Below are 21,369 nucleotides of genomic sequence, written 5' to 3' on the forward strand. Positions count from 1 at the left end.
GATAAAGGGGTATCCAGCACAGGCAGATGTTGATTATAATAAAGACAATAAGAAGTCAATAAAGCTATAAACAAGGCAAACAAACACTACAGGGTCACAAGAGTAGGACGCGAGGGATGTGAAATTGAATAGATCTCAGTGGTGTAAAAATTGTGTTCACTGTGTTACAGAAAATACATCGCTGCTCTGGAACCCTTCGCTTGAACTCAGGGAACTGAGTCTCTTTAGTCTCTTTAGTGTGAAGGGAGGGTCCCACACTGCCAGGCTGGGGGAACTGAATCTCTTTAGTCTGAAGGGAGGGTCCCACACTGACAGGCTGAAGGAACTGAGTCTCTTTAGTCTGAAGGGAGTATCCCACTCTGGCAGGCTGAAGGAACTGAGTGTCTTTAATCTTGTAGAGTGACTACACGGGCACCTGTAACACATGTTCAGAGTCCTCAAAGGCAGTGACGAAGTCAGGTCTGAGGATTTCTTGAGAATGAAGAGTGAAAGAGATGAGTCAGTGGGCACAGATAGAGACTACAGGGAGGTGCAGAGGACAGGAGGCACGACTTTACTCAGAAGGTGGTGGAAGTGTGGAACAGGCTGCCCAGTCGTGTTGTTGATACTGATACCCTGGCTTCTCTTGAGGAGCAGTTGGATGAGATACTCCAGTCAGGACAGGAGGCTCTTCTTTACACAAAGGGTGGTGGGGGCGTGAACAAGCTGTTGTTGAAGCCAATATCCTGACTTCAAGCTGGATCAGATCTATGGATCAATTAACTGTTAAAGGCCAAACAGACCAGAAATGGTTGAAGAGGAGTTTGTAAGGCTGTTATCAGAACCACTTGTTGCAGCTGTATCTACATTTCTGGAATGAGCAGAGAGGAGTAGGAGAGGAGAGAAGGAGGCAGGGAGAATGGAGGGCATTGTCCCGAGCGATCCCAGCGAGGCCGAGCGGGAGAGGGAGAGGAAGAATCGCGCTATTGAGCGGGACAACACCGGGCACACTGTGCTCTCCTCCATTGTTCTCCGGCGACATCGGCAAATGACAGGACTCCGAGGGCGAGGGAGGGAGAAGGACAGAGGGAGAGCTCTTTCCCCGCCCGTTCCTCATTCCTGCTCTCCCGCCCGAGGGCTGGAGCTCATGGGCCGAGACCTGATGAGGGGGGTGTCGGATGTTTCACTAGCTGTTGGGATCCTAAGGGTGAACGGTGAACATCAAGGTGAAACTTAGCAGATCGCTCTGTGGTTTCACCCTGATCTCACTGGGCTTTACTGCACTGTACTGTGTTTTCACCCTGTTCTCACTGAGCTTTACTGCACTGTACTGTGCTGTGCTTTTACCCTGATCTCACTGAGCTTTACTGCACTGTACTGTGCTTTTACCCTGATCTCACTGAGCTTTACTGCACTGTACTGTGCTTTTACCCTGATCTCACTGGGCTTTACTGCACTTGACTGTGTTTTTACCCTGATCTCACTGGGCTTTACTGCACTGTATTGTGTTTTCACCCTGTTCCCATTGAGATTTACTGCACTGTACTGTGCTGTGCTTTTACCCTGATCTCACTGAGCTTTACTGCACTGTACTGTGCTTTTACCCTGATCTCACTGAGCTTTACTGCACTGTACTGTGCTTTTACCCTGATCTCACTGGGCTTTACTGCACTGTATTGTGTTTTCACCCTGTTCCCATTGAGATTTACTGCACTGTACTGTGCTGTGCTTTTACCCTGATCTCACTGAGCTTTACTGCACTGTACTGTGCTGTGCTTTTACCCTGATCTCACTGAGCTTTACTGCACTGTACTGTGCTTTTACCCTGATCTCACTGGGCTTTACTGCACTGTATTGTGTTTTCACCCTGTTCCCATTGAGATTTACTGCACTGTACTGTGCTGTGCTTTTACCCTGATCTCACTGAGCTTTACTGCACTGTACTGTGCTGTGCTTTTACCCTGATCTCACTGAGCTTTACTGCACTGTACTGTGCTTTTACCCTGATCTCACTGGGCTTTACTGCACTGTATTGTGTTTTCACCCTGTTCCCATTGAGATTTACTGCACTGTACTGTGCTGTGCTTTTACCCTGATCTCACTGAGCTTTACTGCACTGTACTGTGCTGTGCTTTTACCCTGATCTCACTGAGCTTTACTGCACTGTACTGTGCTTTTACCCTGATCTCACTGGGTTTTACTGCGCTGTACTGTGTTTTTACTCTGATCTCACTTGGCTTCACTGCACTGCACTGTGTTATTGCCCTGCTCTCACTGGGCTTCACTGCGCTGGACTGTGCTGTTACTAACAAATGTTGCATTGCAGAAGTATAAATAGTCTTTGGTTGATGAATTATTATCACATTAAGTGCCAAGACGTTTTCTATTCCCATTGGAATTCAGTGCAATGTTTTCCTCAGTTTTATGTCCTAAGGCCAAGAATCATGTCCCTGGTGACTCCATGAAATGTGCTGTGTTTTACTGCCTGATGTCCAACAGCTCTAGTGAGAGTCTCCAGGAATATACGGCACAGCACTATCAAGGTTAAAACCTGTCAAAGCATCGCGAAGCAACAGAGATGTACAACACAGCAACCTGAGGACTCCCGTCTCTCCTGTTGTCACACACAAACCTGTGGACTCCTGTCTCTCCTGTTGTAACACTCACACCTGAGGACTCCTGTCTCTCCTGTTGTCACACTCACACCTGAGGACTCCCGTCTCTCCTGTTGTCACACTCACACCTGAGGACTCCCGTCTCTCCTGTTGTCACACACACACCTGAGGACTCCCGTCTCTCCTGTTGTCACTCACACATCTGAGGACTCCCGTCTCTCCTGTTGTCACACTCACACCTGAGGACTCCCGTCTCTCCTGTTGTCACACACACACCTGAGGACTCCTGTCTCTCCTGTTGTCACACACACACCTGAGGACTCCTGTCTCTCCTGTTGTCACACACACACACACACCTGAGGAGATCAGTAAGTGGGGTTCAGACTGAGGCCTCTGGGGTCAGGTGTGTCCTGAGGAGATCAGTAAGTGGGGTTCAGACTGAGGCCTCTGGGGTCAGGTGTGTCCTCAGGAGATCAGTAAGTGGGGTTCAGACTGAGGCCTCTGGGGTCAGGTGTGTCCTGAGGAGATCAGTAAGTGGGGTTCAGACTGAGGCCTCTGGGGTCAGGTGTGTCCTCAGGAGATCAGTAAGTGGGGTTCAGACTGAGAACTCTGGGGTCAGGTGTGTCCTGAGGAGATCAGTAAGTGGGGTTCAATCGAGTTAGCAAATAAAATCAATCAGTCAGTAGTTCTTGTTTATGTTTAGCTTTAGGTTTTTAGGAATATTTCTGATAATGTGTTTGAAATTACATGGTCCCCTTTGTGTTTTTCTGAATCAAAATAAAGTTCAGTTCACAGTAGACATCTCACAATGAGTGCCCACTCTAGCAAACCACACAATCTCTACTACCTTTTGAAAAGTTCTTCAAGAGGTGTTTTTCCTTTTTCTATCTATGCAAGTGGTTTTCGGGGAGCTGGACTTGCAGGATTAAAGAGCCCCTCCCTTGCTGTTCTCTGTGTCTCTTTTCCCTGTCCCGGCTCTGAAACTGCGGTCGTCCAGTCCTCCCGCAGGAGCTCAGAGGATCAGCTCTTTACAGGGCTCATGGTCCCTTCGCCATCAAGAAGTCCCATTCCCCCCCCCCCCCCATCCTCCCTCTGAAGTTGGCCCCAGTGTGTGCTCTACTGGGGGAGAGTGTTCCTCGAGCTCCACACTCCTCGTTTCACGAGGGGCCTTTGTAGTCTATCGAATAAACTTCTTGTCAAAGAACACACCTGTAATACATCCCACTCCAATCAATTACAAACTTTCTCCACCGGGTCCCTTATCAAGCAATCGGAGCAAGCAGAAGATGGGGCCGGATTGGAGTTGCTCCGGGTTCTACCCCTTGCTGTTGTCCGTGCGGTTTCCCTGTCTCGGCTCGGGAAACTGCTGTTGTCCAGTTCTTGGCCTGGGGGACAGGGCCCACAGTCCCCTCCAGCGCTCCCTCGCCGTGGAGAAGCCCCCTTTGGCGACGGTCGCGCTCCATCCTCCCTGTGAGGTCCGCCAGGATCCTCTCCTCTGGCTCCCTCGCTCCCTGCTCTGTGCCGTGCCGGGTGAGAGGGTTCCTCGCCTCCCCCAGTCCGCGCTTTATCCTGGTTCCTGATGGACAGGGCACAACTCTCCCCGCTGGGCCTGCCTGAGGTGCTGCTTCATGTCTACCTGGCTCTTCTGCGACAGGACCTGGGCGAGGGGTGGGAGACTCTGGGAATGAAGTCCTTTTGTGAAATCCCCCCAAAAATCAGAACACATTTGGGAAGCAGATGGAACCCCTGTCCCGTCCCGTCCCGTCTCCTGTCAGTAAATCGGAGGGCCCCCAGGTCACGTCAGCGCCTCGGGGAGAATCAGGTGAGGTGCAGGCTGGGCCGCCTTCCCAGCATGCACCGGTTCCGGCTCTGTAAACACCTTCGCCCTGGCGCTGGGGGGAAAAAAAAAATTCCAGGGATGAGGCGGGAGAGAGGAAGAAGCAGGGCTGGAGGAGGGGAGAGGGGGAGGAGCCGGAGGGGTGTGGCCCAGTATATAGACCCTGGGAGCAGGGCAGGAGGCTGGAAGGACCTGCAGTCTCCTCTGAGCGTCGCCGGCTCTCACACTCTCCCCTCTCCTCTGCCCCTGGCTCTGCCTGCTTGAGAGAACTCTGCGGGGGGCAACAGCAGCTGCAGACTCCCTGGTTTTTTGGGTCTTCCGGGACGAGATGTTGGGCGTTTTGGCAGTGGCTTGCGTCGCGGTGCTGGGGTTAGGTAAGGGGCTCGATCGGGGGCCGGTGATGTCTGGCGGGGGGGGTGTTCGTGTTCGTCGTCTCCTCCTGCATCCTGGACGCTGGCTCCCCGGTCTGCAGGACCGGGCTCTGTGGCAGCTCGCACCTGCAGCCTGCTCTTGAGAAATATCTGCCTCTGTGTCTGGACAAAACCTGCCTGTAGTTATTCTTTCAGAGATTGGTGCTGTTTTCGCGTGTGCTGTTGATGATTTTGGTGCGCTCTGCCCCAGTGTTTCAGTGTTTAAAGGTTTACCAGACCTCGCTGGGCTTTACTGCAGCTCCTTGTGGCTTGCACCCTGGTTAACTACAGGAAAAAACGTTCTAAGGGGACAAGTGCAGAAACAAAAATGTTTTCTAACCTGAGCCGCAGAAAAAAAAAAACAACTTTCCAGAAGGCTCACAGTTTGTTTTAATGTTATTCATGTGCAATCTTAATCATGCGATATGCGTTCTTCACCATCATTCAGTCAGAGAACTGCAAGTCTTCGGCATGCCTGCCTGGGCCACGTATCAGTGTCAAACTTTATTCTTTATTGTCCGTTTTCGGATGTGCCTTTTAAAACAGTCCTCTCCACGAAGGTTTGCCGTTACGCGAAACGCTTGGTGGACGATCAAATGAAACAAGAGGAAACCAAGAAAACAAATCAAGAACAGACAATAAAAAAATAGCAAAAGCCACAGACACTCACACAATGTGTGTGTGAAATAGTTTTTTTTGCCTAGGTTACTGGTAGACTAGGTAATCTTCTGAAAAATCCTGAAGGTATTTTCTTATAATTAGAAGTGATCTTGTTGTTAAGGCTGATGTCTTCACCTTGCCAGTTTATAATGATGGAATGTCAATCTGATTTAAATAGGTTTGGATTCTAACCTGTTGTGTTATTACCTAATCTGTATTATTGGCTGAAGGACAGCTGGTCCAGTGGTTCAGGTCCAGTCTTGTTACACCAGGAGGACAGCTGGTCTGGAGGTTCAGGTCCAGTCTTCTTAGTCCAGGAGGACAGCTGGTCCAATGGTTCAGGTCCAGTCTTGTTACACCAGGGGGACAGCTGGTCCGGTGGTTCTGGTCCAGTCTTGTTACACCAGGAGGACAGCTGGTCTGGTGGTTCAGGTCCAGTCTTGCTCTGCTTTGTTTTTTCTCAATATTCTGTTTTAGATAATTTTTTTTTTAAATATTGATGACCTGCTTATTGATGCTTCGTAATAAAGGTTCAAATCATGATTAAAAAATAGGATGGTTCTGCCAGTACATGAATGCTCAATGTTTGAGAGTTTTACATTCTGAAATATGAATTCATGTGGAACTATTCCTGATAGCCAGCAGCCATATCACCCTCCAGCTCAGCACTGGCAGCCCCACTGGAGCTCAGCAGTGTGAGCCTGGCCAGTACCTGGAGGGGAGACTCCTGGGAAAGCTGAGGCTGCTGCTGGAAGAGGTGTTAGTGGAACCAGCTGGGGGCGCTCACCCTGTGGTCTGTGTGGGTCCTAATGCCCCAGTATAGTGGCGGGGACACTAGACTGTAGTGGACGCCGTCTTTCGGATGAGACGTTAAACTGAGGTCCTGACTCTCAGTGGTCATTAAAGATCGCTGAGCATTCCTCAATAAGAGTAGGGAGTTATCCCGGTGTCCGGGCCAAATTTCCCCCCTCGGCCTTTAAAGTGGCCTCCAAATTGTCTTCATGTATGATTGGCTTGCACTTGCCCTGCGATGGACCTGCGTCCCATCCAGGGTGTACCCTGCCTTGAGCTCGTTGCTTGCCGGGTAGGTTCCGGCTTCCCGCAACACCGTAGGGTATAAAGAGGTTTGGCAAATGACATGACAGATTCCTGGTATGCAGAGCTGTACTCTGTGGGTGAGGCATGCATATGTAATGCCGATCTGGCTCAATAGAGGGTGCAGCTTTCCTGGGTTAAACTGCCCAGGGCAAACGTGCTCGAGCTGGGAGAGGGGCTGGGGCTGCCCACGCTGGGGCAGAGATGAGAGGAGTTTGGGCATGTGGCCAGGACCAGTTTGTAGGAGTTGGTGCAGAAGGTGAAAGAGGGACAGACTGGCTTTAATAATCTGCAGTACTGATCAGAGCAGGGTATACTGCATAACATAAACATACTGTATATACAAAGAATACATTACTGTATATATAATACCACACTTTTTATATATATATAATACAGTACACAGAATACAATACTGTATCATCCTGCATGTATAAAACTGTACTGTATGTATAATTCTGAATATATAATACAGCAGGTAGAATACTGTGCATGTATAATACAGTATGTAGAATACTGTATTGTATGTACAATATGGCATGAATAATACAGTTCTGTATGTATCAATGTGTTTGTATAATGCTGTACTGTTTGTATAATACAGTACGTAGAATACTGTATTGTTTTTATATATGTCATAATTCTACATGTACAATATAGTGTTGTATATATCATCCTGCATGAATAATACGGAGAGTGGCACGATGGGGCAGTGGTTTGCACTGCTGTCTTGCAGCCCTGGGCTTGATTCTGGACCTGAGGTGCTGTCTGTGTGGAGTTTGCATGTTCTCCCCTGGTTCGTGTGGGTTTCCTCAAGAAACATACTGGTCGTTTAATTGTTTTCTGGGAAAATTGGCTCTGTTGTGTGTGTCTATGTCTGTGAGTGTGTGTGCCCACCGATGGACTGGTATCCTGCCTAGGTGTGTGTGTGTGTGTGTGTGTGTGTGTGTGTGTGTGTGTGTGTGTGTGTGTGTGTGTGTGTGTGTCCTGTGATGGACTGGTGTCCTGTCCAGGGTGTGTGTCTGTGTGTGTGTGCCCAGCGATGGACTTGTGTCCTGTCTAGGGTGTGTGTGTCTGCTGTGTGTGTGTGTGTGTGTGTGTGTGTGTGTGTGTGTGTGTGTGTGTGTGTGTGTGTGTGTGTGTGTGTGTGTGTGTGTCCTGTGATGGACTGGTGTCCTGTCCAGGGTGTGTGTGTCTGTGTGTGTGTGCCCAGCGATGAACTGGTGTCCCACTCAGGGTGTACCCTGCCTTGCGCCCGTGCAGCCCTGAATTGAATGGCGCTGTCAGGAAATGGAGGATGGGAGTATCATTCACTTACAGACATCCAGCTGTTCCTATTCTGGGAAAAGCCCTGTGCCAGTTTCCAGCAGGGTCTCTGTCAGGATAACAGCCCACCTGTATCTAAACACAAACAGATACACGGTACTTCAGAGGAGAACTCAGGGCCGAGCAAAGGGCTTCTCCAGTCTGTGGGAACGATTCCAAACCAAGGCAACATTCATTGCATGGCATTCGAAAACTGGAAAATTGACATAATAATAATAATAATAAGGCCCTTAACCCCAGCTGCTCCAGGGGCATTAACACTGTATCCATACCAGTACATAATCATTTCACACCATTCCTACAGGAGTCCACACAACTACCGGAGAATCTTTTAAATTTACAACCCCCCCCCAATTTCACTAAGCCCATAAAATGACACATCACCCCATCACATCACAATATGCACTGCTGGCACCATTACTCCAATTGAGCACTTCGACTGGGCATGGTAGTAGTGAGGTAGTAGTGAGGGCATGAGTAGTTCCTCATTTTGCTGCGTCCACATTGAGGATATGAAGGATGAGGACTTTTTCAACTGTCTGAGAAAGTAAAGGCACTGTTGGGCCTTCTCTGTAGCTCCAGTTACATGCTGGGACCCCATTAAATCGTTAGCGATGAAGGTACCCAGGAACCGGAGGCTGCGAAGCATCTCAACAGCCATCCCGTTGATGTGAATAGGCGTGTCGTCCCCACCCTGCTTTCTGAAATCGGTGGACAGCTCCAGGTTTGGTTGACATTGAGGAAAAGAGATGATTGTCAGTGCACCACTCCACCAGGGTCCTGACCTCATCCCCGTAGGCCGTCTCATCCTGACTGGCGATTCGGCTGATGATGGTACTGCAGTGTCCTCAGCACACCTGCAGATGGAGCTGGAGCTGCGTCTGGCCTCACAGTCGTGGGTAAACAAGGAGAGCAGCAGGGGACCAAGCACACAGCCCTGAGGGACACCTATATCAGCGGTCAGCGGGGAAGAAAGCTTTCCATCGTCCCTCACAGTCTGTGGTCTGCCAGTTAGGAATCCAGACTCCAGCTGCAGAGAGACACCCAGATCAGACAACAGAGCTGATACCCAGATCATTAAGCTTGGTGACCAGTCTGGATGGAACAATAGTGTTAAAGGCAGAGCTGTAATCAATGAATAGCAGTAGTGTGCTATTGATGTCGGACGGTTGTCTGACCTGTAGTGCAGTATTGACGGTGCGGTATTACAGTGTGGTTTGGCAGCAGCATGATGGGTATTCAGGCCTGGGCAGAGTGGTGGCTCTGTGGCTAAGGATCTGTGCCTGTGGCTGGAAGGTTGCTGGTTCAAATCCCACAGCTGGCAGAGGAAACCTACTCCGTTGGGCCCCTGAGCAAGGCCCTTCACCCCAACTGCTCCAGGGGCGCTGTATAAATGGCTGACCCTGCGCTCTGACCCCCAGCTCCTCTCTCCCTGTCTGTGTGTCTCATGGAGAGTGAGCTGGGGTCTGTGAAAAGACAAATTCCTAATGCAAGAGATTGTATAGAGCCAATAAAGTGATCTGATCTGACCACGCCAGGGATCAGAGGAGATCCGTTCCCAAAACGGAGGCGCTTTCATTCAGGCTGTCATCTGTTTCATCCCCTGTCTCTCTGGTTCTCCTCCCACCAGCCCCCCAGTCCGAGGCCATCGTGATCTACACAGGCTGGGACCGGCACGCCCTGGTGGGCTCCGAGGTGCGCCTCTACTGCTCCTTCTTCTCCTGGCGCTGGACCTCCGAGGACGTCACCTTCTCCTGGAGCTACCGGCCCGATGGCTCCCGGGACAGCATCTCGGTGAGGCGTCAGAGAGGGGGGGCAGGGTGTCCTTCAGCAGCAGACGGCACACAGAACACACACACACACAAACATGCAGAACACATTAACACGAGCAGCAGAACCAACTGCTGAGCAAGGGAATAGGGGAGAGCTTGAACCTGGGAGCTGAGGGGAAGCGATTGGACTTGATTAGTCAAAGGGAGTCCTCAAGAAAGGAATGTGCTTTATGCAAGACTCGTAAGTGACAGAGATGGCGGAGGGGGGAAAGATCAGCACCCTTGGCTTGTTATGCTATAGTTTGACAAAAGGTCCAGTTTCTCCTGACTCCTGCTCTTTAGATTCCCAAAGCAGCAGATCAGGGCTAAAAGGGGCCAGAGGATGGGTTTGGCCTTGAAAGGGTGCATGTCAGCAGCCTCATTTTGGACATTCTGGACAGGGATATACATCTCAGGTGAGAGAGAGGAAGACAGCACGGATTTAAATCGCAGAACAGAGGACAAAGGACAGAACAGGTGAGAATGGACACATGGGTGAGAGAGAGGAAGACAGCAGGGACATAAATCACAGAACAGAGGACAGAGCAGTGAGAATGGACACACAGGCGAGAGAGAGAGGAAGACAGCAGGGACATAAATGACAGGAGGACAGAGGACGGAACAGTGAGAGTGGACACACAGGCGAGAGAGAGGAAGACAGCTCTTTGGCAGAGTGAGGTGTGTCTGCAGTAGAGTCAGCCTGAATGGTGGCAGACCCAGTCTCCGACCCCGCTGCCTCCTGACTCTGCCCTGCGTGCTCTTTCAGATCTTCCACTACACTGGAGGCATGCCCTACGTGGACAACAAGGGACCCTTCAGAGACCGCCTGGAGTTCATTGGGAATCCCCGCCGGAGAGACGGCTCCATCCTGATCCGGAACCTGGACTACAGTGACAACGGCACCTTCACCTGCGACGCCAAGAACCCCCCAGACATAGTGGGGAGACCCTCCAACGTGAGGCTCCTGGTCTACGACAAAGGTGACCGCCGTCCCTCCACTGCTCCCTGCGAGCAAGGAAGGGGGTCTCAGCCTTCGCCCAGAAGGAGCTTAAGGGCCGACAATGTGCACAAAGTCCTAAGTGACATTGAAACTCAGTCAGTCAGTTTCACCTCGCTAACCAGGTGTTAGACTTGTCCTGGACTGGTACAGGTGTCAGCTTGTCCTGCCCTGGACTGGTACAGCTGTCAGCTTGTCCTGCCCTGGACTGGTGCAGCTGACAGCTTGTCTTGTCCTGGACTGGTACAGATGGCATCTTGTCTTGGTCTGAACTAGTGCAGTTGACTTCTTGTTGTGTCCTGGACGGGTACAGTTGATATATTACCTTGTCCTGGACTGATACAGCTGACAGCTTGTCCTGCCCTGGACTGGTGCAGATGACATCTTGTTTTCCCTGGACTGGTACAGCTGACAGCTTGTCTTGCCCTGGACTGGTGCAGATGACATCTTGTTTTCTCTGGACTGGTACAGCTGATATCTTGTCTTGTCCAGATAGCGTCTTGTCGTGCCCAGAATCTTGCCCTGCATTGTTATGGTCAATGTCTTGGCCTGGAGGTCCCCCACACAGCCCTGTGCTGGAGCCAGGATTGTCCCTGACCTCTCTCTCTCTCTCTCTCTCTCTCTGTGTGCTCTGCCTGCAGTGCCTGTCCGAGCTGGAGTCATTACCGGAGCAATCATCGGCTCAGTCCTGGGGCTCCTCATCCTGGTGGTGGCCATCTACTACCTAATGAGGTTCCTGGTGGCGAGGAGGGTCTTCAACCTCAGTGTGAGGTCAGTCTGCCACCCTCTGCGCCTGCTGCTCTTCGGCACCCTCTGGCACACCTTCCAACAGGAACACAACCAAATCAAATGCTGGTCATACTGTGTGTCCCAGGTTCCCCAGAGATTCTGGTTGCACTCTTGTTTATTTAGAAATGAATAATAAGTTAGTTGTTTAATCCTTTATAATGTACAGTAACGAAACAAGCCACCATCAGCTGATAGCTCTAGAGCTGGGGTTAAGGATATGGTTCAGGCGATGGTCAGATTTAGGAAGATTATCCTGCAATGATTCTCCAGTAGAAGTGGGCTATTATCACATCCACTCCACTTCATTACCACTTTATCCGTTTTATAAATATATTCCACTTGTGAAATGTTTTGCTACCCTGTATTTCGTTTAATTTCATTTTGTAAAAGAGCTTTTATCCTCATCGTCTCCTGTGTCTTTGTACGTTTCAACAGTTGGACAAACTCCTGCTCTGGGCCCAAAAAATAAAAACCACACATGTTTAGAATCCTATCTGCACACAGCTGAGTGAATTTGATTATTCTCGTGTTTTTTTTTTCTTAATTCCAGCAAACTTGAGAAGGGAAAGAAAGGCAAAGGCAAAGAGGGCTCACAACAGAGACAGGTAAGTTCTCCGTAGGTGGAGGTCACAAACACCACCTTGTTAAATTTCAAGTTCAAGGAAGCCCATTAGAGCCTTTGCATACAGATATCCCATAGCGCGTCACAGGAGCTCTTCACAGTTCTAGTACACTGAATGTTATGGTTTTGTGGATTTGTTCTGGTTTGGAAAGCTGAACTCAAGTTAGCCTTTTCAGCGTGCTTTGGTGTGTCCTCCCTTAACTTTCCCCCTCATGTGTTCCTGTGCGCCCCCTTTATATCATCCCCCCCTGACACCTCATCCCCAGCCTAAATATGTTCCCCTTAAAAAAAAAAACCTCAGCTTCAATTAGAGTGTCTCCTTACAATGTGTGGTTTCTCTGTCATTTTAATCTACCGTAAAAATCACTATATTACCAAAATCAGGATAATGTCTGATATTTTCTTATAAAAAAGGAACAAAAAATGTTTTATTGCCAACAAACAAGCTCGTAAGGTTATAAGATTTGGAAGTAACAATGAATCACACCTGTGATCTGAATTTTCTCAAACTCCTAAAACTCAGGATTAGAGATAACTAAGCTATTTTTTTTTTGGGAGAGTGGAACAAGTAGAAGTTAACTCGATGCTGAAAGAGGCAAAGAGCAGCCAAAACGTTAGGTCTCACCCATTCACAGCTCCTCACTGGAAAAATATTTTTCCTTCTGGCCCATCAGATTTCTTTGTCTTTGTTTTGCATCCAGATATAATATCAAGATGTCACGCATACCAAATTATAAAACCAGATATAACATCCAAAGAAATGGTCTCCAAAAAAGAGAAAACATATTCTGTATTTCGACAATTTCTGCAAACGTTTTCAGCCCAAGAATGTTCTGAATGGGGAGGCAGGTCCATGCATTTTCCTTGAAATACAATAGGAATAATACTTCAGTGTCAGATTGCACCGAAATGTGTTTTGCATTCAAGCAGCTATGTTTTACATCTGCAGAAAGTTATCAAAAAGGAGAAAAAAATCCTTATAAAAAAGGAAAAAAAAAACAGTGGAAGTAAACATAGCATTAAAAATATCAAAAAATCATTCCGTAACATAAATCGACCCATACATAATCTTTACGCACTGTACTACTCTTACAGGAATCCCCACAACTGCACCAGACCACTCAAATTGACCCCCCAAAAGTCAAGCCCCTCAAGCCCCTATAATTGCACAGGACACCTTCACTCTCAAATATAGCGCACTGATTGCCCGTGCCCTTAAACCGGTACTCCTTCAGTGTGACAGATCTGCACATGCTTAAAAGAAGAGATTTTGTTTCTGTCGGCGACGCAGATATGAAAAAAAAAAGAGTAAAATAAACACAGCACTGTCAAAGGGCAGAGAGAAAGCGATTGTCCTTCGTCCTGTTCAGATCCTTCTTGTCAACCGCACTATAGGGGGACACTCCCCCACAGCCTCGCCGACGCTATAGAGAGAACGGGGCCGCGTTGTTGCTCTCGCCACCTGAACCTAAAGAGCTTTTGTGACAGAGTGTTTGAAGTTCTGGATAAAACTCTGGATAAAACAGAACTGTAATAGCTGTGGTTGGCGTTTGAGGGACTCGTTCATCCGGAGCCGAACGCACAGGGGAGACACAGGAGCTTCTGTCAAGGGGGGGGGTTGAACACAGTGAGGCGAAACGGCACTCCAGGCACGTCGTTGGCGGAATGTCATTGGGGGTCGTCTCTGTCTTCCAGGAGTCGGCCGCGTCCGAGGAATAATTTGCCGGGCTCGAAAAATCAAATTCGGCTAGGTACGGGCGCAAATCTTCTTTCGCCTTCATTTCCTTCCCCCCCACCAACCCCCATTCCTCTCCCCCACCCCCTTCACTTGCGCGTGGTTTTCGGAGGTCAGGGACCGCCGAGGGTCACGAGGGAAAGAGCAGAGAGGCTGCGTTCGTCCAGACAGCACCCACCGGGGAAAGACGGCACCCATCGGTCGGGAAAAACACACAACCCCCCACCCCCCGAAAAAAAAAAACCCAGACTCTCCCTCCCATCCCAGCGCATGCCGGGAGAGTGGGAGGAAATTGTAGTCGCGTGGGATGTTGCTCCTCGGAGCTCTTCGGGATCGGAGAGTCCGTCTGCGTCTCTGTCTGTGTCTGCATGAACGATCCCGGTCTTCGATGTGCACTAACCCTCCCGGCCACTCTCCCTGCTCCCTCCCGGCCTGTCCGCACCCTCGCTCAGTGAACCTGTGCTCTGACCTAACTGGCGACAGGGAAGGATGTTCCTGAGCATCCGCTTTTATGGCAAATCCCACGTTACGGCTTCCACGATGTCCTGCTTAAGTGCCGTAAATTCCTGACTAGGACCACGACTGAATGGCCTTTTAGTCTTGGAGTCAGTTGGGAGTCATGGAACCATTAATTCAGCTGGTCCCACAAGTAGGATTCTTGGGATCCGAGCGGGACTCCACCGGGATGCTTCCCAACCGAGCGTTACGTCAGCTCCCAGCGGTGTTTGGGAAGCATTCCCTTTGCATTGAGTTCGCCCAGACGAAAACAAGGAGAAACGAACCTGTTGAAAAATGTTCAAATTTAGCCCCGGGACTCTTTGAAGTCCCAGACGATTGGCCCAACACGTTCCGGCTTCTTTGTGCCGTTCCGGGCTGGGAAAGACGCGGGTTGGGAGCTCCGTGTGGTTCGGAAAGGGTCAAAGTGTTCTGACAGTCCAGCTCTCCTGCTCACCCCTGATCTACCTCAGCCTGTCCCCCATCACCCTCATCTCATTTCTAACAGAGTTCGTGTCCCTCGGCACGGACGAGACGCTCAGTGTGACCTAGGTCAAAGTTTCCCAAAATGGGAGCCTGTGGGAACAGCCGGGATGATCCCTAGAGAGACAGATGTGTCCCAGGCACAGCCTGGCAGAACATCAACTTCCCCTCACCACAAGACAAATCAGCACTTCAGTTTTCAATAACCGGCCTTGTTCTCCTTGACAGTCGTCCTTTGTTCGCGCTAACTGGTTCAGTTTTCTTTCTCAAGGTAATTGTGAGTCGTGTTCATGATGACATGCTTTTTTAAGAATGTCGCTTTTTAAAGGTGGGAGGGGGAGGGCAGGAAGGGAGTGGGGGGCAGCTTTGTTTTTTACACCCCAATCAGGACATTTTGGGAACCTCTGATCTAGTTGGCACTTTGCTTTCCATTGACCTCACCCTTGGTGTCTCTCCTTCTAGGTTATCAATGTTAGAGCTGCTGCCTGAATCATGTAGGACTGACCGAATTGTCCCCATTGTCTATATCTGTATAGATCCATAGGAAATAGGTCCTGCAAAACTAGTTTCCACCAAGGAGGGAAGAATCTCCTTTATGGGGGACATACATGTATTCCAAATGAGCTTTAATTCTGGCACTGGGATTGCCACGACTTGGAAGATTCCTGAAATTGGGTATTAGAGGGGTGATCCTCAGATCCTTGTACATTCCACCAGTGCTGCCCTGCTGTGCTGGCTAAATTCATTTTGAAAGTCCCACTTCCTCATCCTTGCCTGCTTGGTTAAAGCAAGTTTGCGCTGTACTTGTCCTGAAGGGCCAGTGGGTCTGGCTTTGTAATGGCTTGCTGGGACCAGTCCTGCTCTTCAGGAGCTGCTGCTCTGAAGAGACCTAGAAAACATGCAGACACACCTGGCCCTCCGAGACCAGGCCTGCCCACCTCGGTTTTAAAGACTTTGATTCGTGTGGACAGGTCCAGCCATCAGCACAGTTTCCTTAACAAAACCACTCTAGGAGGAGCATTCAAGTAGGCAGCTGTGTCAGCCTGCGTACTGTAGGCTGCAAAGGAATAGGTTTATTCCAGGCTGAAAAGAAACACAACGTTTCAGCTGTGGAGCCTTCTTCTGGTGTGTGAATCATAATGAAAACATCTCTACCTCTTCCTCTCTGCTATTTTTTAAAGACTTTTCTTCCCAGTTACTCGTTTGCAGGATGCCGCGTGTGACCGTAGGAGATCCTGTTCTTGGAGAGTGATTCCAGTGTTGCCAACCCAGTGATTTCTGTCAGTCGATCAAACCTCTTTTTGGTAATTTTCCTGTTCGCCAATGGGCCCAAGCGACCGATGGCAGATCTGGCGCATTTATCTCCAGAGCAGAGCGAAATCAAAGATGCTCACCCGACACTGTGGTGATTCCTCCAGCTCTGCCAAGTCTGCCAAGTCTGACCCGAGCTGGGATGTTCTTTAAAGTCTGGCCAGTAGATTTCAGAGGGAGGTACGTGCTATGTATCCTCGTCTGGGTGCCTGCCTCTGATTCCATCCTGCATCCCAAAGCCCCTTCCCTGCTCCTGAACCCAGCTCTCGGGAGTTGGGCCGATCTCCTGCTGGGTCCGAGGCGGGATCCGAAGGCACTTCCTGTCGCTAGAGTTGGCAACTCTGATCAGTTCTCTACCCCCCCCCCCTCCCCCTTTTAGCCACATTGACTAACTGACCGCCTGCTGTTCCAGTGCTCCCGGCGGACTGTTTGAGTGATCCGATTCTGTTCCCCCCCCCCCCACAGGGACCAGTGCTGTACGCCACGCTGGATCAGTCCAGTAAGCTGCTGAAGGGGGTCGGCTCGGAGAAGAAGAAGTCGGGGGACTCGAGGAAGGATAAAAAATAGGATACGGCGAGCAGAGAGCTAGCAACAGAGCAAAGGGACCAAATTGGCACCAAGAAAAAAGAGAGCAGGCGGGAGAGGAAAGAACGAGAGAAGCGCGAGAGGGCGAGGGAGGGGGAGGGGGCGGGAGAGGACGGGAGCAGGTCGCCCAAGTCTCCCAAGAGTTCCCGGGTGGTCATGACCATCGAGCTGGAGCTCACGGGAGACGGGAAGACGGCCCCGGGCGAGGGCCAGGAGGGAAAAGGCGAACAGCCCCCAGAGATCCCCAAGAAATCCTCTAGCTTCCTCTCGCAGCTCTCCAACAAGCTCAGCCCCAAGAACAACGGCTAGCCGCCCAGGTCGGAGGAGAACGCGACCGTTCCCGCCAGGAGAGAGTTTAACCGTAAACACCAAGCGTCTGTTGTTCTGTTTTCCGGGTTCATCTCTGTGTTTGAGGGCTTCCCCAAACATCATCACGAAGAACCCAGGGACCGGGCAGCGGCAAAAAAGTTGAACCGTGCGTCCGACCAAAACGGCTATCTCGGAGAACGGGCACGTTCACCATTTTCCCGCCCTTTAAAATCGTTATCCACGACTTCAAACACCGGCTTATAAAAAAACGGTCTCGGTGCGATCAATCCGACAACTGTCACGAGAGGCGATTTTGCGGCCCGTTTCGAGTCCCTCACGTGCTTCGGTTTATTTTAAAAAAAGGGGGAGGTCGGGGGGAGGAAGAAAATGAGATACGATTTTGGCCCAAGTTACATAAAATACCCTCCATTTGCAGAATTACTGCCCCAGTGTGTCATGGCGGATATTTACCAAATGCAAACAAGCAGCCTTTTAGTTAAAAAAAACATAAAAAACGGTTTCGGTTACACTCCCAGAAATCCCATTTTGTGCAAGGCTAAGACACTGCCCTGTAGGATTGTAGTCATGAGCTGATAGATCACTGAATGCAAAACATGCGCCTCAAGTGCTATAATCCACAATACACTTCCAGTGCTCTGTAGGTTCAGAACCTCGATTTTGCAAGTTTACTGATTGATTGAGCCATTGGTGGACTGATTGATCGAGTGATTGGTTGATTTCAGGACAAGCTGTATGCTATATGTGCTTTAACAATGTTGTTTTTCTCGCTTGTTTCATTTTGCTAAACAAATTTACAGATAGACTTGTGTCCTAAGGCTAAATTTCCCAAATGTTAAAGGATTATCTGCTCAACGAAATGTCTTGTTCAATTAGGTTTGTGCAGACCTTTATCTGTAAAGCCTTTTACATTTGCATGTTTTTCCGGCACTAATTCTCTTTTTCCTTTCCCCCTCTCTGTCTCTCTGTCTCTTTCTCTCCTGTGCTTCATTCAACCCATCCTGGCAAGATATTTTAAGTCAATATCGCTATGAACTAAATGGCAGCAGACAGCTGTTTCTATGAAACCAGTAATTGAACCTGTTTTACGGGGGATACACCTGCAACCTTACTGTTTGTTTCTCTTCTCGGCACATAAATTAATGAGCGGCTCTCATTGATGAAGTTCAATATTGAGACCATGTCGTGATTTACCTGTCTTTTCCATTTACAACCAATGTCACAGGAACAAAAAAAGCACTTAAAAAGTTAACGCTTTTAAACCACGTTAACATCCGCATTAAATAGAAATGTTGGTTGCTACATATGTATCTGACTCTCAGAGCTGTACTTAAATGTGTAAATTGAAGATCGGTTTCATGGTGCGAACTTTACTAAAGTAAATACTTTAGATCCTTAACTTGTAGCTGCAGTGGTGTGAGGTTGTCTAATTTGTAAAGACTCTTTGTGCGTTACAAGCCTCTTATTTCTTCCTGTCTATCGTTTCTTCTAAAAGCTGCACGTCCAACCCCAGTCACTGACTCTAACTTCCTGTCCTGTTTCCTCCTAATTGATAAAGGGTCTGAACATCCCTAGCATCCCACGACCCCCCCAAAAATCCAATTGTCGGGATAGCATGTGGCACACCAATGGAGCTATTACATCCTGACGAGACGTTTTAGCATCCAGGTCCATGTGAAACGAGCGACTCTCACGACGATGAGCTTCGCTCATGGGGAGTTGGGGGGCTCTGTCGTTTCGGTCGGTTGCAGTTTACTTGAAGCGCATATTTAAGGAACACAGACTGGAATGACTTAAAGGGAATTGGGTCCGACTCTGGGAATCTGGGAAGCATGGCAGAAATCTCTCTCACGCCGTTCATGGGACAAGACAAATATTGCTTCTTAAATCCCTCGCACCCTACTGGGTAAATAACGAGCCGCCATTTTAAATTGTTGTTAGTCATTTGGCTGGAGGAGCGAGCGGCACTCAGGCTCATCTTCTTCATCCTCCTCCCCCTCCTCAACATTGGCCCATAGCTTGTGCTGCCAGCTTGTGGTGCCGGAACCGTCTCTCTGCCGCACCCTGAAAAGCCAAAGCAAACCTTTCTAACATCATGCCGTTCACGAAATCGCGGCTTTCCGGGATTTTGGTGGAACCCCGCAGTTTCCTCAGCCGGCTTTTCCTCAAGCTTCCAGGTGTAGCGGAGCCGGAAGCGGTCGTGTAGATTTGCCCAGAAACGCCGTGCTTCCGAACAGGCGGATCTCTGGGGCAACCCGTTCTCCAGCAGACACCGCTCGCGGCTTGTTTTCTCGAGCGACGGAAAGCCGAATGAAGTCGCGCGGAAAACGAATCGGAGGCTGGGAGGGAAAACCAGAACAAACTTGGTGTTTACGTTAAACTCAAGAGAAAGGCAGCCGGGGTCATAAAAACTTAAGATGTCTGACTCCCCCCCACCACCCCACCCACCCAGCACGGCCAGTCAGACAGCTTTAAGGAAAGCCCTGCCGCCTGGCACTCCTTCTTCGTTCGGTCTCCTTGGCGACTTGCCGGTTTGGCCCCCACCTTCCCACCTTCGACCTTTGACCTTTCGATCTGGGAGACAAGCCCCTTTCTGGACTCTGTCTCGGCTGGATCACCTTAACGTGCAGCCCTGAAAAAGTCGGTCCCTCTCCCACCGCCCCAGAAGACTTCACAAACTTCTGCTCTTTTCCCATGATGCACTGAGCCAAGCAAAACTCTCTGCACGAGGCTCTGCGAATTATTTTTGTAAACTTTAGACCAACACTGCACTGTAAAATGCAGCAAGTAAAAGTGTTGAAATTCTAATTTGTGCTAGCTCTCTGCCGGGTGTGTACGTAGAAATGCATGTTAAAATAAACTTAATTATAGGCCTATGTTTTACCTGGTTATACAGAAAATAATAATAAAGAAGACAGATATTATTTCTGTATCCTCTTTTTTGTGACTGTAAGACAGGATCCCTGAGGCTTGGTTTTGTGAGTGATCCACACACCAACATTTCCACTGTTTTCCTCATTGAAAAAGCACAGCGGAATAGCTGATAGCTGACAGCTGTGAGTGCTGTGGGGAAACTGAAAGGATAGAAAACAGATTGGCCAGCATTAAGGACTTAATGGAACCTTGAAACACCGAAGCAATGATTAATAAAGACCTTCTTAGCTTCTCCTGTTTTTTTTTTAATAGTGTATCTAGTTTGCTTGGACTAAGGTTATCGCCTTTTTCAAAGCAGATTATCGAGAGCCATTAAGAGCTGCTGCAGGATGAGCAGGTGCTGTGCTGGCGCCCTCTACTGGGCCTGTCTTGGCAGACCGTCTTGGTGCTCAGAGACCCCCTCTCAGAGAATCACGAATCGTTCTTGTGAGTTGCGAATACAGCCCCAACACATACACTCGTCAGCCGACAAATTATGAAAAATAGCATATTTTTTCACGGATTCCTCGGGCTCAAGCTGTCAGCTATCGCTTATTCCCCAAATGCACAACTTCTTTGTTTTTCTTAAAGGGGTTTTATATTTGTTGCAATGATGAGTCACAGACCAGCCTGAAGGATTCCTGAGGTCCTGAGATAATACATATAAAAAGCCTTTAAGTGTCTTGAAACCATTTTGCGATTTTTTTTTTCTTTTGTGAACGTTTCCTTTTTCCATTAGAAATAACGGAGATGTGGATTGTTAAAACACGTTAAAAATCATTAATAACATTTTTTTTGTCCTGTCCTGGGACAGTACTAACCCCTCCCCCCTCCCCCCCTTTTCTGTCTTTTCTGCAATTGTTGTAAAATAAAAAAAAGAAACTTGTAATGTGGAAAAAAAAATAAATACAAAAGGATGAACTATTAGGTTTCGAGTTTCCTGTGTTGCTTGTTGACCTCACAGTTTGTTGCAATGAGGCACATATTGGATTTTTAGGTAGTCTCTCATTCCGATCAGATCATTGGCCAAACCCAGAGTCAGCTTTACGGCCAAACCAGCCCTTGGGGTTCTTAGAAATATTTTGTAGTGCATTCAAAATAACAGAGAGACAAAAAGAGACAAATACAATGAAGAAAAAGAAAGAAACAATCATGATGAACATACACATCATATGAAAAACACAATACAATGCTACATTACAGTGAAGACAGAATCCACATATTGTAAATACGTTTATTACGTATTGATGGAATACTTTTGTAAAGACTTTTATAAGAAGAATAAGAAGAATAGGAATCATTTCACTTACATAGCATTTTTCTGGACACTCCACTCAAAGTGCTTTACAGGGGAATCCCACTACTGACACCAATGTGTG

At 48.8% G+C, this 21,369-nt stretch overlaps 1 protein-coding gene across 2 annotated transcripts; it reads left to right on the forward strand.

The window, feature by feature from the left end:
- The first annotated feature begins 4,610 nt into the window (after window positions 1-4,610).
- Window positions 4,611-20,917, forward strand: mpz (myelin protein zero). Of its 2 annotated transcripts, none has more exons than XM_015346009.2 (6): window positions 4,611-4,805; window positions 9,553-9,716; window positions 10,500-10,713; window positions 11,372-11,501; window positions 12,070-12,124; window positions 16,631-20,917. In XM_015346009.2, the coding sequence occupies exons 1-6, from the start codon at window positions 4,760-4,762 to the stop codon at window positions 16,730-16,732; spliced, it is 711 nt and encodes a 236-aa protein (XP_015201495.2). In that variant the 5' UTR covers window positions 4,611-4,759; the 3' UTR covers window positions 16,733-20,917. The 2 variants fall into 2 exon arrangements, with proteins under 2 accessions (XP_015201495.2, XP_069044566.1); XM_069188465.1 differs by having other exon boundaries at window positions 18,087-20,917.
- The last annotated feature ends 452 nt before the right edge of the window (window positions 20,918-21,369 follow it).

The sequence above is a fragment of the Lepisosteus oculatus genome, chromosome 4 (genome assembly GCF_040954835.1).
Source record: "Lepisosteus oculatus isolate fLepOcu1 chromosome 4, fLepOcu1.hap2, whole genome shotgun sequence".
NCBI classification, from domain to species: domain Eukaryota; kingdom Metazoa; phylum Chordata; class Actinopteri; order Semionotiformes; family Lepisosteidae; genus Lepisosteus; species Lepisosteus oculatus.

Coding starts and splice junctions, on each gene's coding strand:
- mpz (XM_015346009.2), top strand. CDS start 4,760: ATGTTGGGCGTTTTGGCAGTGGCTTGCGTCGCGGTGCTGGGGTTAG. Junction 4,806..9,552: donor CGTCGCGGTGCTGGGGTTAG/GTAAGGGGCTCG, acceptor TCCTCCCACCAG/CCCCCCAGTCCGAGGCCATC. Junction 11,502..12,069: donor GTCTTCAACCTCAGTGTGAG/GTCAGTCTGCCA, acceptor TCTTAATTCCAG/CAAACTTGAGAAGGGAAAGA.